Below are 18,286 nucleotides of genomic sequence, written 5' to 3'. Positions count from 1 at the left end.
AGACATCCACTTTGGGTGGGTACAAAGAGTGGTTTTTTCGTTACATAGTGACTAGTTTTCCGCATAAACTATTCGTAATAAACCAAAATAGTCAATGTGCTTGGTATAAATGTTTCTTCAAGATAAACCGTGTAGGAGATGAAGACACGAGTGTATAGATGACTATATACATCCACAACCAGCCTAGTGATAATATATCAACAGTGATTCAATAACACTCCTGGTCACTAGTACCAAGTCAACAGTGATTCAATAACACTCCTGGTCACTAGTACCAAGTCAACAGTGTTGTTAGGTAAGACACATATGCAACAGTTAGGTATCTTTATTTTGAAACGTTTCGCCTACACAGTAGGCTTCTTCAGTCGAGTACAGAAAAGTTGATAGAAGCAGAAGATACTTGAAGACGATGTAATCAGTCCATCACCCTTAAAGTTTTGAGGTGGTCAGTCCCTCAGTCTGGAGAGCATTGTTCCATAGAATGAAACAATATGGAGATGAAGTGACAGGATGGAGCCTATTTATAGCGCCAACAGGTGAGACGTAGGTCACTAGGAGAGGTAAGAACTCAGATGTTGGGAGGTCAGGTCCCTCTCAAATCCAGCCGTTCTCACTAGTAGAGGTTGTAAAAGTTGATTGTAGGTCTGTACCAAGATACCCTTGTGTTGCAGTGTCTGACAGGTTGAACATTAAAATGGTATAAAATACCGACAGGTTGTTAGGTAAGACACATATGCAACAGTTAGGTATCTTTATTTTGAAACGTTTCGCCTACACAGTAGGCTTCTTCAGTCGAGTACAGAAAAGTTGATAGAAGCAGAAGATACTTGAAGACGATGTAATCAGTCCATCACCCTTAAAGTTTTGAGGTGGTCAGTCCCTCAGTCTGGAGAGCATTGTTCCATAGAATGAAACAATATGGAGATGAAGTGACAGGATGGAGCCTATTTATAGCGCCAACAGGTGAGACGTAGGTCACTAGGAGAGGTAAGAACTCAGATGTTGGGAGGTCAGGTCCCTCTCAAATCCAGCCGTTCTCACTAGTAGAGGTTGTAAAAGTTGATTGTAGGTCTGTACCAAGATACCCTTGTGTTGCAGTGTCTGACAGGTTGAACATTAAAATGGTATAAAATACCGACAGGTTGTTAGGTAAGACACATATGCAACAGTTAGGTATCTTTATTTTGAAACGTTTCGCCTACACAGTAGGCTTCTTCAGTCGAGTACAGAAAAGTTGATAGAAGCAGAAGATACTTGAAGACGATGTAATCAGTCCATCACCCTTAAAGTTTTGAGGTGGTCAGTCCCTCAGTCTGGAGAGCATTGTTCCATAGAATGAAACAATATGGAGATGAAGTGACAGGATGGAGCCTATTTATAGCGCCAACAGGTGAGACGTAGGTCACTAGGAGAGGTAAGAACTCAGATGTTGGGAGGTCAGGTCCCTCTCAAATCCAGCCGTTCTCACTAGTAGAGGTTGTAAAAGTTGATTGTAGGTCTGTACCAAGATACCCTTGTGTTGCAGTGTCTGACAGGTTGAACATTAAAATGGTATAAAATACCGACAGGTTGTTAGGTAAGACACATATGCAACAGTTAGGTATCTTTATTTTGAAACGTTTCGCCTACACAGTAGGCTTCTTCAGTCGAGTACAGAAAAGTTGATAGAAGCAGAAGATACTTGAAGACGATGTAATCAGTCCATCACCCTTAAAGTTTTGAGGTGGTCAGTCCCTCAGTCTGGAGAGCATTGTTCCATAGAATGAAACAATATGGAGATGAAGTGACAGGATGGAGCCTATTTATAGCGCCAACAGGTGAGACGTAGGTCACTAGGAGAGGTAAGAACTCAGATGTTGGGAGGTCAGGTCCCTCTCAAATCCAGCCGTTCTCACTAGTAGAGGTTGTAAAAGTTGATTGTAGGTCTGTACCAAGATACCCTTGTGTTGCAGTGTCTGACAGGTTGAACATTAAAATGGTATAAAATACCGACAGGTTGTTAGGTAAGACACATATGCAACAGTTAGGTATCTTTATTTTGAAACGTTTCGCCTACACAGTAGGCTTCTTCAGTCGAGTACAGAAAAGTTGATAGAAGCAGAAGATACTTGAAGACGATGTAATCAGTCCATCACCCTTAAAGTTTTGAGGTGGTCAGTCCCTCAGTCTGGAGAGCATTGTTCCATAGAATGAAACAATATGGAGATGAAGTGACAGGATGGAGCCTATTTATAGCGCCAACAGGTGAGACGTAGGTCACTAGGAGAGGTAAGAACTCAGATGTTGGGAGGTCAGGTCCCTCTCAAATCCAGCCGTTCTCACTAGAAGAAGAAGCCTACTGTGTAGGCGAAACGTTTCAAAATAAAGATACCTAACTGTTGCATATGTGTCTTACCTAACAACCTGTCGGTATTTTATACCATTTTAATGTTCAACCTGTCAGACACTGCAACACAAGGGTATCTTGGTACAGACCTACAATCAACTTTTACAACCTCTACTAGTGAGAACGGCTGGATTTGAGAGGGACCTGACCTCCCAACATCTGAGTTCTTACCTCTCCTAGTGACCTACGTCTCACCTGTTGGCGCTATAAATAGGCTCCATCCTGTCACTTCATCTCCATATTGTTTCATTCTATGGAACAATGCTCTCCAGACTGAGGGACTGACCACCTCAAAACTTTAAGGGTGATGGACTGATTACATCGTCTTCAAGTATCTTCTGCTTCTATCAACTTTTCTGTACTCGACTGAAGAAGCCTACTGTGTAGGCGAAACGTTTCAAAATAAAGATACCTAACTGTTGCATATGTGTCTTACCTAACAACCTGTCGGTATTTTATACCATTTTAATGTTCAACCTGTCAGACACTGCAACACAAGGGTATCTTGGTACAGACCTACAATCAACTTTTACAACCTCTACTAGTGAGAACGGCTGGATTTGAGAGGGACCTGACCTCCCAACATCTGAGTTCTTACCTCTCCTAGTGACCTACGTCTCACCTGTTGGCGCTATAAATAGGCTCCATCCTGTCACTTCATCTCCATATTGTTTCATTCTATGGAACAATGCTCTCCAGACTGAGGGACTGACCACCTCAAAACTTTAAGGGTGATGGACTGATTACATCGTCTTCAAGTATCTTCTGCTTCTATCAACTTTTCTGTACTCGACTGAAGAAGCCTACTGTGTAGGCGAAACGTTTCAAAATAAAGATACCTAACTGTTGCATATGTGTCTTACCTAACAACCTGTCGGTATTTTATACCATTTTAATGTTCAACCTGTCAGACACTGCAACACAAGGGTATCTTGGTACAGACCTACAATCAACTTTTACAACCTCTACTAGTGAGAACGGCTGGATTTGAGAGGGACCTGACCTCCCAACATCTGAGTTCTTACCTCTCCTAGTGACCTACGTCTCACCTGTTGGCGCTATAAATAGGCTCCATCCTGTCACTTCATCTCCATATTGTTTCATTCTATGGAACAATGCTCTCCAGACTGAGGGACTGACCACCTCAAAACTTTAAGGGTGATGGACTGATTACATCGTCTTCAAGTATCTTCTGCTTCTATCAACTTTTCTGTACTCGACTGAAGAAGCCTACTGTGTAGGCGAAACGTTTCAAAATAAAGATACCTAACTGTTGCATATGTGTCTTACCTAACAACCTGTCGGTATTTTATACCATTTTAATGTTCAACCTGTCAGACACTGCAACACAAGGGTATCTTGGTACAGACCTACAATCAACTTTTACAACCTCTACTAGTGAGAACGGCTGGATTTGAGAGGGACCTGACCTCCCAACATCTGAGTTCTTACCTCTCCTAGTGACCTACGTCTCACCTGTTGGCGCTATAAATAGGCTCCATCCTGTCACTTCATCTCCATATTGTTTCATTCTATGGAACAATGCTCTCCAGACTGAGGGACTGACCACCTCAAAACTTTAAGGGTGATGGACTGATTACATCGTCTTCAAGTATCTTCTGCTTCTATCAACTTTTCTGTACTCGACTGAAGAAGCCTACTGTGTAGGCGAAACGTTTCAAAATAAAGATACCTAACTGTTGCATATGTGTCTTACCTAACAACCTGTCGGTATTTTATACCATTTTAATGTTCAACCTGTCAGACACTGCAACACAAGGGTATCTTGGTACAGACCTACAATCAACTTTTACAACCTCTACTAGTGAGAACGGCTGGATTTGAGAGGGACCTGACCTCCCAACATCTGAGTTCTTACCTCTCCTAGTGACCTACGTCTCACCTGTTGGCGCTATAAATAGGCTCCATCCTGTCACTTCATCTCCATATTGTTTCATTCTATGGAACAATGCTCTCCAGACTGAGGGACTGACCACCTCAAAACTTTAAGGGTGATGGACTGATTACATCGTCTTCAAGTATCTTCTGCTTCTATCAACTTTTCTGTACTCGACTGAAGAAGCCTACTGTGTAGGCGAAACGTTTCAAAATAAAGATACCTAACTGTTGCATATGTGTCTTACCTAACAACCTGTCGGTATTTTATACCATTTTAATGTTCAACAAAAATTAGAAAATTGCCTCTGAAATTAGTAAGTTAATTTAGGCACAGGTACACGTGAGTACAATTATCATACATAGTTTAAGACATGTTAAATTATCCACCAGGATAACCAAAAATAGTCAAAGCCTGGGAGCCTCGTGCCTCTCAGGCTGCCATAAACTATTGTTATTCATAGTGAATTTATGCTTTTATTATTAGTCAATCATATTTTTACATGAGCAGCATAGAGCATTATCCACCTTGGCAGTAGCATTAAGTTCCAGACACATATACAACAAATCACCAAGAAAATCTCCAAGACTGTAGGCATGTAGGCATACTATCAAAGATGCGGTATTACGTTCCACAATCAGCTTTGTACCATTTACTCATATACTCTTATCTCACATATGGAATTTGTGCATGCTGATCAACAACATCCAATCACCTAAGACCTCTAATAACCCAGCAAAAGGCAGCAGTCAGAATGATAACAAATTCCCACTCCCGCCAGCACCCTCCACTCAAACTTCTCACCAACCTTAACAGGACACAAGACCACAACACAAGACACATCTTTTTGATATACCTCGTGTCCATATCACACTGTGTAAAAACTCTATGCACATAAAGGGCCCCAAAATATGGAATTCATTACTAGAAGATACTGAAGTAACCCAGTCTGAAAATCAATTTAAGACTCTTCTCAAAAGCCACTTAATCACCCTAGACTAAATACTAAATACTCAGTACACACTTACTCAATATGTTCTCCCACATCATAACTTCAACAATTACTTTTGAACATTTTATCCATTGTTAACAGGAATATAATTGAATCATTGTTTCACAAAAAGCATTTTTGAATATATGAATATATCTTATGTCATATATAAATTAGATTCACTTACAATTAATAATCTACTATACAATTATGATATAATTCTTAGTGATATAAACCTTAGTGTTAAGTAGACTGTAAACCAATAATGTTAAGTTGGCTTATAATGCCTAGGCATAATAAAGGCTCTCATTGCTTGCAACCCATTATTGTAAATACATAATCTCAATGCACTGTTTCCAAAGACATAAATAAATAAATAAATAAATAAATTAAATAAACAAACAAATAAATAAATAAATAAATAAAATATCACTAAAAACAGAAGTAGTGAATAGCACAAAAAAATATTAAAATAAAATTTCACATAAGAATTCCGTGAAAAAAAATATTAATTATTATATTGCGAAAAGTATAAAATATCACAGTGAAAACTACTCTTTTTTTTTTTCTACTTAATTTTGAACGTGGCACAGGTCAACGGCAATTTGGAAGTGCTGATTGGCTGAGCCTATATGAGCATCAACCAATCAACACACAGTGTTTGTTTACATTATGGGCGCCGGTGTACGGCTTTATAGAAAATCCGGCCACTAACTCGAGTATGGTATTGTCGCATGGCTCTCTCTGAGATTTAAATAAATAAAAAGTACACTTTAATTATTTTGTGAGGACTATTTTATTTTACACTTCTGTCGAGATTTGGGCAATATTTTCTGCCTGGAAAGCGGTAGACAGGATTCCTATACGGCTCAAGCTGTGTTGGCCCTTGATAAGTCCACCATCAACATCAACAGTGAGACTCAGCTGTCCTGGCTTGGCCCTCATGACTGATACTTATTATCTCTTATCACTAAGGTAGGAGCACCCTGTGTGGCTCTGTGATGTGGCAGACACCAGAGCAACAGTGTGAGGGGTCACCAGCACGGCCATGGCTCGGACCCTCCAGGGACAATTCTGTCGTCACTTGTGAGGGACAAAACGTCCGCGTTACTGAGTCCATTTGGGAAAGTTAGTTCACATTTTTGCTCTTTCTTGTAAGATTGTAACACGCATAAGTGTTGTGTAACACACGTGACAGTGTTCAGGTCTGTGATGGGAAATTTACAGCTCTAAATAACATTTCAGCGAGTGTCAAGGATCCCAGTGGAAATAAGTCACTTTTGACTTTCTTTTAGGGGGTTAAACTAGGTAATTTATATATGATGATTGTACTTATGTATACCTGAGCATATATAAACTTACTATCAGAAAAAGTCTGATCTGACCTCACTGACTAATCAGTGAGTGACCTGTTCTCGGCAATGTCATCAGTTAATGGAACAAAATTGCGTTTAACATTTAAGAAAGAGAATAGTTACAGGGTGAAATGGCAAAACTTGTTGACTGTGTGAGCTGCAAGCAGTGACAGCCTGACCAAATCATTGTAAAATTGATATGTAATGACAAGATGAAGAAGGACTGATTACCTCATCTTGTTTTATCTTCTGTGGACAGTTCTGCAAGACTGAAGGACTGAGTACCTCATCTACTGTCTTCTGTGTATAGGTCTTTGAGGCTGAAGGACTGATTACCACAGGGTAATTAAACTTTGAAGAGAAAAAATGGCCATATATTCACTTATTCTTGAAATAGAGAGGAAAGAGAGCAATCTTGCCAGAGTTGAAATACATTGAACAGGCTTCTGTTTTTACGTGTACCGCATATCCCTGAACTGTGTACTATTGTGGCTCTAAACTGTACCCATTGTTGGGCCAGTATTTGTCCTCAAGATTTGGTAGTGATGTTATACAAATTTTTAATGTTATTTCTGTAACTCTTGACTTGAACTCTGACTTAAATTTGCCATTTTTTGGATGATGTACAGTCTTATTCCTCTTACATTCTTCTTAATTACTATGTAATATATATAGTATCTACAATCAAAATTCAAAGAAAGATTGGTATTGAGTTAAATACTGACTGAATTAAACAGAACAATACCAGTACATATTGATGCTTTACATCAATATTTCCTTGATATATTCAAAACAAAACTTTTTTTTCTGTACAACAATATGTAAATCGAGTGTTGGAGTGAGTTACCTGTTCATATCAAGGCCAGTCTTAGTATAAAACAATTTAAAACAATTAAGGAATCTGTAATAAATGAAACTGCAGAATGGAAGGTAGTGATTTCTTGTATTGTTAAAATATTCATAATTGGTTTGAGAGCATTGTGTGTGGTGTGAATATTATGCATAGAATTCAGAGTGTAGAAATTTGAAGACAGAGTGGGGTTACTAAAGGTATAATTCAGAGGGCTGAGGAGATAGTTCAGGAATTTAAGAAGGCTGGAGCAGAACAGGATGACCAAGAGGGTGTATAAATATGAGGTGGAGAGAATTAGGAGTAGGGGGTCACCTATGGATGGGTTGGAGAGAGAGGATAAAGAAGATTTTGGGTGCTCTTCTGGAGTGAATGGAGATGAATGGTTTTTCTGGCTTGATATGAAGTTGGAGTGCAAGAAAAGTGACAGTTATGAAGAGATTCAGGGAGAACCGGTTAGCCAGGCTTGAGTCCTGAAGGTGAGAAGTATAGTGCCTACAGTTTTGAGAGTAATTCAGATTATGATGTCTGCACACTTCTGGTGAATGTGTTTCCTTTTTGTAGGGCCACCTTACCTTTGTGGGGAGACATCCAGTGTGTTAAAAACTTCTTTTACTGATATGTTCATTTGTGTGTTCATTGACTTTAATATCACTAAGGGTAAAGAATACGGTGACATCTATTGATGCCTATGTAATAATAAATCTAAGTATGTACTATACTGACTACCATATTTAATGCAAGAACCCCGGTGAAAATAAAGCAGTTTTTGACGTAATTGAGTTGTCTTAGGTTAGATTCTACATAATTTGCTATGTAAAACTATTGTAAAAGTTTTAAATTATGTACAAGGCCTAATTAAATTTTCTTATTTTGGATTACTCAATTGTAGTTACAATAAGTTATGGTATCGTAATTAGCTTTGCCAAAACATGAGCCAACCTAACCATCAAAATGGGTTTTCTCAATGAGAGATAATTTTTTTGATGCTCAGTATTGTATTGATTTATTGATGTATAGATTGATTTGTTTGATAATCTGTGGTTTGATTAATTTTCATTGGGACATAAGTGGAAGCAAATGCTCAGTAGATACAGTTTATTTGGGTAAAGTATATTACCCATGTGTTCATTACTAATATGACTTATTTTGTTCTTTGGTGACAATACTGTCTGAAGGATGAGGATTGCCTGGTAAAAAATGACTTGTTTATGTGTACTCATTTGGAGTGATATACACTAATTAAAACTATAAAGTATTCTGTTTATTAATGTTGTAGCTTAATTAAAAATGTTCGAGAGAGTACAGCAATGAAAAGCCAAAACTTTCCTCATCTTGGAATAATTGCTCAATTTTACTTTTACAGGAAGGACTCTAGCAGACATGTCTCTTGAGCAGACAGCATGTGAAGGTAAGCAGTCAACCTTTAAACTTCATTCAATATTTTTTTTATATTTTTTTTTATGTAACTTACAAGTAAATTCAGCTACATATTGTATAACCGTCCACACAGTATGGTATACTGTATTGTGTAACAGAAGATCTCAGTCATGGTTGTTTTTTTGTTATATGCCCTTCACTGTATCTCCAATGGTATTCACTTGACAATTTACAGTATTTCTGTAGATAGCCATGCAAATACTTTATACTGCATTCCACTATTTTTATAGCACCCAGTGCCACACTACAAAAATTGTCAGGTCATGCTTATAGATCACCATCTTTTGATAGATTCTCCTGCTCATCAGAGAGTATGCTGACTTCATTTTTGATCTCTCCTTCAATGCTCTGACATGCTTATTCTTGTCTGCTGTTTCCTCTGAAAGTCCCATTTTTATTGTGGAGTCTGTCTGACTTTCCATTTGAAACAGATTTGCTGCCTCCACACTGCCTCCTTTCTCTCATACTTCTTCTGTGCCTTTACTTCTACTGTCAGCACCTGCTTTGAATTACACATAGTTTTAGTGCTTTGCTAGGAATGTATTAATAATAATAATGATGATAATCAGCTTCATGGGTTATTCACAGGGGTCCAGTCCAGTCAGCCTGTATAGCCGAGTATATGTAAACATGAATAATTCTATTTGATATCTGTAATGGACAACTGTTAATAGTATACTGTACAAGAGTATACTGTAATATAAGCAGCTTAGCTAACACTGTTGACACTGAGAATAAAATATTGCATGTGTAAGCTATCTGAACACTATAGCCCCTCTTGTTTTCCTGTGTCCACAATATTTTGGATTTGTGCTGCAAGCATATTTTATCTAGCAAAGTGATTGTTGTCTTTTTAGTTGGGTATTCCTAAAGCACAGTACTTACCTGCATCGTGTCTCTTAAGATTATCATATCTCTTAAGGTCATTTGTACTCATTAGACTGAAATAGCTGTACACTGATAGCCCCATTTAAGGCAGGCAAAATTTCAAATATGAAGGATGTACATAGAATTTTCATTGTGTAAACTCATTGTAAATTATTGGGAATGTTCTCTGGAATGTGGGTGAGACAAATACACCACATTATAATTTACACCTGGAAAATATGGCAGAAACTTATCAAATCTGCATAAAAGCAAATGGGACCTTGGCCAACCATACAGAGGTTTAATGCCCCTCACAGGAAATACATGTAGTTATAAATACTGTATAGTTAAGGACAATGCAGTACAAGATTAAAACAAGAATAAACTTATTTTGAATTGAATTGGTTTGAATACACCAGTTGAAAAACCAAAGATAAAATTCAGATACAACATTAAACGAACTTTTATGTTTCAGATCTAAAAGCATTTGAGCGACGGTTAACAGAAGTAATTGCTCGACTGCAGCCTGCCACGACCCGTTGGAGAAGTGAGTATAGTACCTACTAATTGTACTTTAGTAGTTTATGTTGTGTACTCATACTGTCTGACTACACAGAAAATTAAATGTTAGGTACAACACTTAAGGAGAGACTTTTGGACTCGTGCTGTGCAAGGAAACTGAACGCAGTGTTTTCTGGTTTTTAATTTGGTTCTGCACTAACTGAAGTTAAATCTGTTTGTCCATGGAAGTTGGCATAGGCAGGCCAGTAAAACAAAATGAAAAAAAGTTTGGTCTTAACATGCATTACCACCTTAATATTCCCAGCATCAGAGACAGTGCCACTGAAATAAATATCCTTATTGCTCTTTCAGAAACTTTAAAGCAGAGTCTATTAAACACTCCACACAATGTACATATTGGTCATTTTAGAATATGCAGTGTAAGCATGTGGCCCCCCCTTCACCTGATTAAATATATCCAGGAGCTTGAAAAGGTACAAATATTTGCAACCAATACAGTACATATAGCCTCAGAGCTGAGGAGAGATTAAAGAAACTAAATAGAAAGACCCTGAACTGAAATTACATTCCTCAACATTTTGAAGTTATGTGGTAACTTAAAAGAAAAGACCTGTTAACCATCATTCATTTTCTGTCTCCTTTCTAGAATGTCACAGACTGCATAGCTTAATGTTAAACCACTAAACACCATAAAATCTGAGTTTCAAAGTGTAGCTACTGCACTTGCCAACCATCTGGCAAGTCAGGTTTCCCTGAGTATATGTTACCTTTTTCACACCCTAACAGCACCTCAAATCGCATGGACTAACTGTTTACTCACTCTGCTCTAATTATTTTCACATGCCTGCTAGATGTTCAATTCCTTACTTCTCAATGCCTCTTTCACACCCTTCTTCCAATCTTGCCTTGGATACCCTAAATCTTCAATCCACACCTGATTTATACACCCTCAGACATTATTATTATTATTATTATTATTATTATTATTATTATTATTATTATTATTATTATTACTATTACTATTATTATTACTATTATTATTACTATTACTATTATTTTTTTTTTCAACAAGTCGGCCGTCTCCCACCGAGGCAGGGTGACCCAAAAAGAAAGAAAATCCCCAAAAGAAAATACTTTCATCATCATTCAACACTTTCACCTCACTCATACATAATCACTGTTTTTGCAGAGGTGCCCAGAGAACAACAGTTTAGAGGCATATATGTATAAAGATATACAGTGGACCCCCGGTTAACGATATTTTTTCACTCCAGAAGTATGTTCAGGTGCCAGTACTGACCGAATTTGTTCCCATAAGAAATATTGTGAAGTAGATTAGTCCATTTCAGACCCCCAAACATACACGTACAAACGCACTTACATAAATACACTTACATAATTGGTCACATTCGGAGGTAATCGTTATGCGGGGGTCCACTGTACAACATATCCCTCCAAACTGCCAATATCCCAACCCCTCCTTTAAAGTGCAGGCATTGTGCTTCCCCTTTCCAGTACTCAAGTCTGGCTATATAAAACTAACCGGTTTTCCTGAATCCCTTCACTAAATATTACCCTGCTCACACTCCAACAGCTCATCAGGTCCCAAATACCATTCGTCTCCATTCACTTCTATCTAACACGCTCACGCATGCTTGCTGAAAGTCTAAGCCCCTCGCCCACAAATCTTCCTTTACCCCTCCCTCCAACCTTTTCGAGGACGACCCCTACCCCTCCTTCCTTTCCCTACAGATTTATGCGCTCTCCATTATTATTATTATTATTATTATTATTATTATTTTCTTTTTTTAATGCACCGGCAGTATCCCACCAAGGCAGGGTGGCCCAAAAAGATAAACAAAAGTTTCTCTTTTTAAATTTAGTAATTTATACAGGAGAAGGGGTTACTAGCCCCTTGCTCCTGGCATTTTAGCCGCCTCTTACAACACGCATGACTTACGGAGGAAGAATTCTGTCCCATTTCCCCATGGAATATTATTATTATTATTATTATTAAAAACATATATTAAACCAATGTAGGAGTGCATCCTCTTTAGTTATCTATGTTCTAGTATGAAGTTTTCATCTTTATATCCAAGCATTTGTTTTTAGCTGGAAAAAGTTACATTGTACTGAAGATGCAAAAGTATTCAGTTGTTAAACGACTAGTACCATATTTGATAATTATTCATTTCAAATTATTTTATCATAATTCCAGCTTAAAATTCTTTGAAACCTTTTTTTTTTATTTTATTATTTATAAATAGCAAACATGACTTGCAAGTGACTCTGTTTTATTCCTTATTTAGGTAAATGCAGTAATGCAACCTTTATTTAATACAGTATATAGTGTATATCAACATTGTTTTCTTTTCAGTGGTACTGGCATTTGTGGCACTCAGCACGGCTCTTGGTGCCTACCTCTGGCTCACGGATCCTTTAACACAGGATGCATCGTTTCTCCAGTCTCTTCTTAATCACCTCTTCTTCACTTTTGCTGCCTCTGCATTAAGTAAGATCAAAGCACTTTCTTGTTCCATTGGAAAAAAAAAATTCTCTTTCTGTTTGATTAAATCAGTCACTTAAAAATGGCTGCATGTTCACATCCAAGATGTGCCAAAAATCACACGAGGCGTTGATGTTCAGTACGTATATGTACAGTATTGAACAGGTAATAATGGTAACTTGAGTGATAACTTTCTTTAGTGAAATAGTATGGAGGCAAATTTTTGAAAGAAAAATGGTAAGAGAAAAGATTTGAATGATGTAGAGTGAGACTCGGGGAGTAGTGTTTAGCGTCATTAAGCAGTGAGATGGTAACAGTTAAAACTATGAAACTATTAAAAAAAGATAAAGCATAGTTGAACTGGGGTACTGGATGCATAAGATGCTTATATGAAGAGTTGCTTTGCCAATCTTTATCTGTGTGAAGCTAGGCTTTCAAAGAAAAACTATTACAGTGGACCCCCAGTTAACGATATTTTTTCACTCCAGAAGTATGTTCAGGTGCCAGTACTCACCGAATTTGTTCCCATAAGAAATATTGTGAAGTAGATTAGTCCATTTCAGACCCCAAGACATACACGTACAAATGCACTTACATAAATACACTTACATAATTAGTCACATTCGGAGGTAATCGTTATGCGGGGGTCCACTGTATACTGTATAAGTTGTCACTTGATGTAACATCTTGTACAGTATAATAGAAGAGTCAAATAAAATTGAATAAAAAATGTATAGAGTATTTAACCCTTAAACGGTCCAAACGTATACATATATACGTTCACTCGCATAGCGCCCCAAATTTTTTTGAGGAAAAAAAATTTTTTTTTAATAGGAAAAAAAAGCATATAGTACCCAGGCATCCCCAATTATTTTAATATGGTGCACAGTGAGTGCGCACACCCATTCTCTCATGTCTAGGTGATTCTGGCTTATCGTGGCAATGTTGAATGAACAACAAAGAAAACATATATACGTTGGGGGCGCTACACGAGAGAACGTACATATACGTTTGGACCGCTTAGGGGTTAAGGGATGAAAACTTCACGAAGAGGGGTATGAATGAAGATTTTAAGCTTTTGCAGGCTTATTATTATTATTATTATTATTATTCTAGGTAGTAGGTTGGTAGACAGCAACCGCTCAGGGAGGCACTACCGTCCTGCCAAGTGAGTGTAAAACAAAAGCCTGTAATTGTTTTACATGATGGTAGGAATGCTGGTGTCCATTTTTCTGTCTCATAAACATGCAAGGTTTCAGGTACGTCTTGCTACTTCTACTTACACTTAGGTCACATTACACATACATGTACAAGCATATATGTACACACCCCTCTGTGTTTTCTTCTATTTTCTTACTAGTTCTTGTTCTTGTTTATTTCCTCTTACCTCCATGGGGAAGTGGAACAGAATTCTTCCTCCGTAAGCCATGCGTGTTGTAAGAGGCGACTAAAATGCCAGGAGCAAGGGGCTAGTAGCTCCTCCTGTTTATATTACTAAATGTAAAAGGAGAAACTTTCGTTTTTCCTTTTGGGCCACCCCACCTCGGTGGGATACAGCCGGTGTGTTGAAAGAAAGATTATTATTATTATTATTATTTTATTATTATTGATGAGTTTGGTAGGGTATGTAAAAGAAGGAAATTAAAAGTGAATATAGGAAAGAGTAAGGTGATGAGGATTCAAAAAATAGGTAACAGAAGATTGGATATCAGATTGGAGGCAGAGAGCATGGAGGAGGTGAATGTGTTCATATACAGTGGACCCCCGGTTAACGATATTTTTTCACTCCGTAAGTATGTTCAGGTGCCAGTACTGACCGAATTTATTCCCATAAGGAATATTGTGAAGTAGATTAGTCCATTTCAGACCCCCAAACATACACGTACAAACGCACTTACATAAATACACTTACATAATTGGTCGCATTCGGAGGTAATCGTTATGCGGGGGTCCACTGTATTTGGGAGTGGACGTGTCAGCAGATGGGTCTGTGAAGGATGAGGTGAATCATAGAATTAATGAGGGGGGAAAAAGGTGAGTGGTGCACTTAGGAGTCTTTGGAGACAAAGAACTTTATCCATGAAAGCAGAGAGAGGAATGTATGAGAGTATAGTTATACCAATGCTCTTGTATGGGTGTGAGGCATGGGTTGTGAATGATGCAACAAGGAGAAGGCTGGAGACAGTGGAGATGTCATGTCTGAGGGCAATGTGTTGTGTGAATATAATGCAGAGAATCTGTAGTTTGGAGATTAGTAGTGGAGAGAAGGCAGGGTAGGGGTCAGCTTTTGAAAGATTGGAGGGAGGGGGTAAAAGAGGTTTTGTGTGCAAGGGGCTTGGACTTCCAGCAAGCGTGCATGAGCGTGTTAGGAGTCAATGGAGACAAATGGTTTTTAGGACTTGATGTTGGAGTGTAAGCAAGGAAACATTTATGAAGGGATTCAGGGAAACCTGCAGGCCAGACTTGATTCCTGGAGGTGAGAAGTACGGTACCGGCACTCTGAAGGAGGGGTGTTAATGCTGCAGTTTTATAACTGTAGTGTAAGCATGTCCCTGGCAAGACAGTGATGAAATTTTTTCTTTTTCGGGCCACCCTGCCTTGGTGGGAAACGGCCGATGTGTTAATAATAATAAAAAAAAATATTAAAATATGGTGTAGACTGGCTATGAATGGACAAAGTTTAATAAATATAAAATATTAAAACAATTTATTATTGCTTTTTCAGTTCTGTTATTCATAATGGGCATTCACAAAAAAGTGGTATCACCCTCAATAATTACATCTCGAACGCGGGCAGTTCTGGTGGACTTCAATATGTCGTGTGATGACACAGGGAAACTGATCCTCAAGCCACGCCCAACAACAACCTGAGAAAACTAAATTTTTAGGATATAAGGTGATATTATTATTATATGTAGATACAATACTCCAATTGAATATTCAGTGCTGTATTGCAACTATTGATTAGTAAGGGCTTTACTTACATAACTTTAAACCTAAATCAATAAGTCGTAGAAGAATTTATTAAAACGGCATCAAGGAACCAATTACCTGTTTACTCCATTATTAAATTAGCAATGATTTATTGCTGAATAAATTGCATTTCAGTCAAATTTCTACTACAATACTAAGATGCATTTTATAGGCATGATAATATTGCTGTAAAAGTTATTATTTTTATTGTGCAGTTACACAGTATCATCAAGATTTTTATATCACTCAGGTACTGAATTATTCCACTGAAGTAGGTCAATAATTGCAGATAACCATCAAAGTAATTCTCTTCCTTTATTGCTCTATTCATTTTGAATGGGATCTGTATATTTTTAAAGATTGCACATTTGTTTAATTGACAATTATTAGGCAGCTTTTACCTAGACTTAGTTACCTGTAAGTAACATCAGCATATTGTGGACCTAGGCTCTTTAGTTTCAATATGTAATTCATTGTAGAGCATTACAGAATATTAGTAAAAAGTGTAACAGGTTGTGTATGTAAAAAAAAAAATCCTACTTGGCCATCCACACATAAGATTTATGTGACCATTTAAGAACCTGTAGTGGAATACAAGGAATTCTGTCTATTTGTGACAGATTTAGATATGTCTGCCAGGGTACTCTGATGATCAAATGTTTGCATGTCATCACACAAATATTTCAGTGTGTATATTCTTGATTTTAGTTTAAGGATTTATTTCTTGATAGTCAAGTATTTTACTCAAATGTATTCCTTGTTTTACTCTTCCCTCATACATTCTCTTTCTCTTTAGCCCTAATGTGAATGTATTAATTTCTTAGATAAATAACTAACCTGTATTTTCAGTTAAAATTGTGTTTATATATGTATATACATATATGACATTGCTTAAGAAATTGAGAAAGACAATAATGAAGTGATTGTAAATACAGTGTATACTTAAGCATTTTAAAGCCAATCTTATGAAAATGTGCTGAAAATTCGCACTGAGCGACTGTGTGTTCAAATCCTGATTACTCCATTGAATTATCAGTAACATATTTGAGGACTTATATTACATGGTCATTCGTTAGTTGCTCAGAGGAGCAATCATAAACTCCTGGAAACAAAGTGTGCCAAGTATTGCTAGAGAATTCATTATGATGTTTTTTCATCATGTACAGTATATCAGTTTTTCCCATAATTTCATTATCAAAATAGTGACTTAAGTGCATCATAATAGGATGATGTATGTATAAATACATAATGTACAGAAAGGTGTATTTGTACCAATGGGGCTACTGTATTTTACTCTTACTCATCATGTACATTGTAAATTTTATTATCAATAGTGACTAGTATCAAGATATCCTTGAATGAACCTCTGAAAACTAGAATTTGCATTTTATTTTACCCATTGACCTTTAAATAAGCAAATTAAGGGTGCAGATTTGATATATGAAGCATTACTCACTCTATCCAGACATCATTCACTGAGAATGCATCTTTGACTTCTGCTGATATTCCACACAGCTTTTACAACCATTTCCTCAAATGTTACCCTTGGTAGCCCACTACCTGTGCTAAAGTTGTTTATCTAAATCTTATTGCAAGAGGGGCCCCTCTTCATGTACAACTTTTGATATACCTTTGATGAGTTCTGAGGTTTTTCTACTCCCTCCTCATGTGGCTTGTTCTGTGTTATGTTGAAATATGTTGGGTTCTTAGTCAAGCAAGCATCCTTCCCAGAGAAAAGGCCCCTTACCCTAGGCACATTGTTAGTACTACTACATTCATGGGTGAGCACAAAACACACAAGGCTCATACAGCACATGGGGAGGTTATTATAATCATGGGGAGCACTAAACCCGTAGGGATTATACAATGCCTGGGGGGGGGGTGTAAGGTTTTCAGGCTCAGTTCAGCGAACTGGAGCACAGATCCAATTCTCTAGATTAAGAGCCCCCTCACCAGCATCAAAAAACCTCCCTTGAGGGGAGCATATGGAAAGAGTGGGAGGCACTCGAATTCAGTGCAAAGAAGGAGCACGGGTTAAATTTTTATATCAAGAATCCATCACCAGCATCAAAGAACCTCCCTCAATTATTATTATTATAATCAAGGGGAAGCTCTAAACCCAAAGGATTATAGTGCCTATGGGGAGGATGTGGAAGGTATTCAGGGAACTGGAGCACAGATCCAATGCCCTAGATCAAGAGCCCCTCACCAGCATCAAGGAACTTTCCTTGAGGGTAACCTCCCTCAAGGGGACTCTTAGGTACAATTATTACTAGTCATAACCAAGTGCTAAACCCACTAGGATCATACAGCACTCTTAGGTACAACCCCCAACACCCCTAATAAGATGACAGCATCAGGGGGTAACCCCTTCAAGAGAAGGGGTTACCCCCTGATGCTCCCCCATTATTATAATGGGGAAGCGCTAAACCAATCCATAGGGTTTATACGGCAACATCACTTTTCAGAACTCAGCAGGAGTGATGAATGAACCATATG

At 37.8% G+C, this 18,286-nt stretch overlaps 1 protein-coding gene across 2 annotated transcripts; it reads left to right on the top strand.

Moving 5' to 3' along the window:
• The first annotated feature begins 6,123 nt into the window (after window positions 1-6,123).
• Cnep1r2 (CTD nuclear envelope phosphatase 1 regulatory subunit 2) lies at window positions 6,124-17,166 on the top strand. Of its 2 annotated transcripts, none has more exons than XM_053795384.2 (5): window positions 6,124-6,249; window positions 8,846-8,890; window positions 10,262-10,333; window positions 12,686-12,820; window positions 15,540-15,832. In XM_053795384.2, the coding sequence occupies exons 2-5, from the start codon at window positions 8,863-8,865 to the stop codon at window positions 15,683-15,685; spliced, it is 381 nt and encodes a 126-aa protein (XP_053651359.1). In that variant the 5' UTR covers window positions 6,124-6,249; window positions 8,846-8,862; the 3' UTR covers window positions 15,686-15,832. The 2 variants fall into 2 exon arrangements, with proteins under 2 accessions (XP_053651359.1, XP_053651351.1); XM_053795376.2 differs by having other exon boundaries at window positions 6,159-6,402; window positions 15,540-17,166.
• Window positions 17,167-18,286: the final 1,120 nt, after the last annotated feature.

This window comes from Cherax quadricarinatus, chromosome 37 (genome assembly GCF_038502225.1).
Source record: "Cherax quadricarinatus isolate ZL_2023a chromosome 37, ASM3850222v1, whole genome shotgun sequence".
Lineage (NCBI taxonomy): Eukaryota > Metazoa > Arthropoda > Malacostraca > Decapoda > Parastacidae > Cherax > Cherax quadricarinatus.
This window is presented reverse-complemented; position numbering and strand designations above follow the sequence as displayed.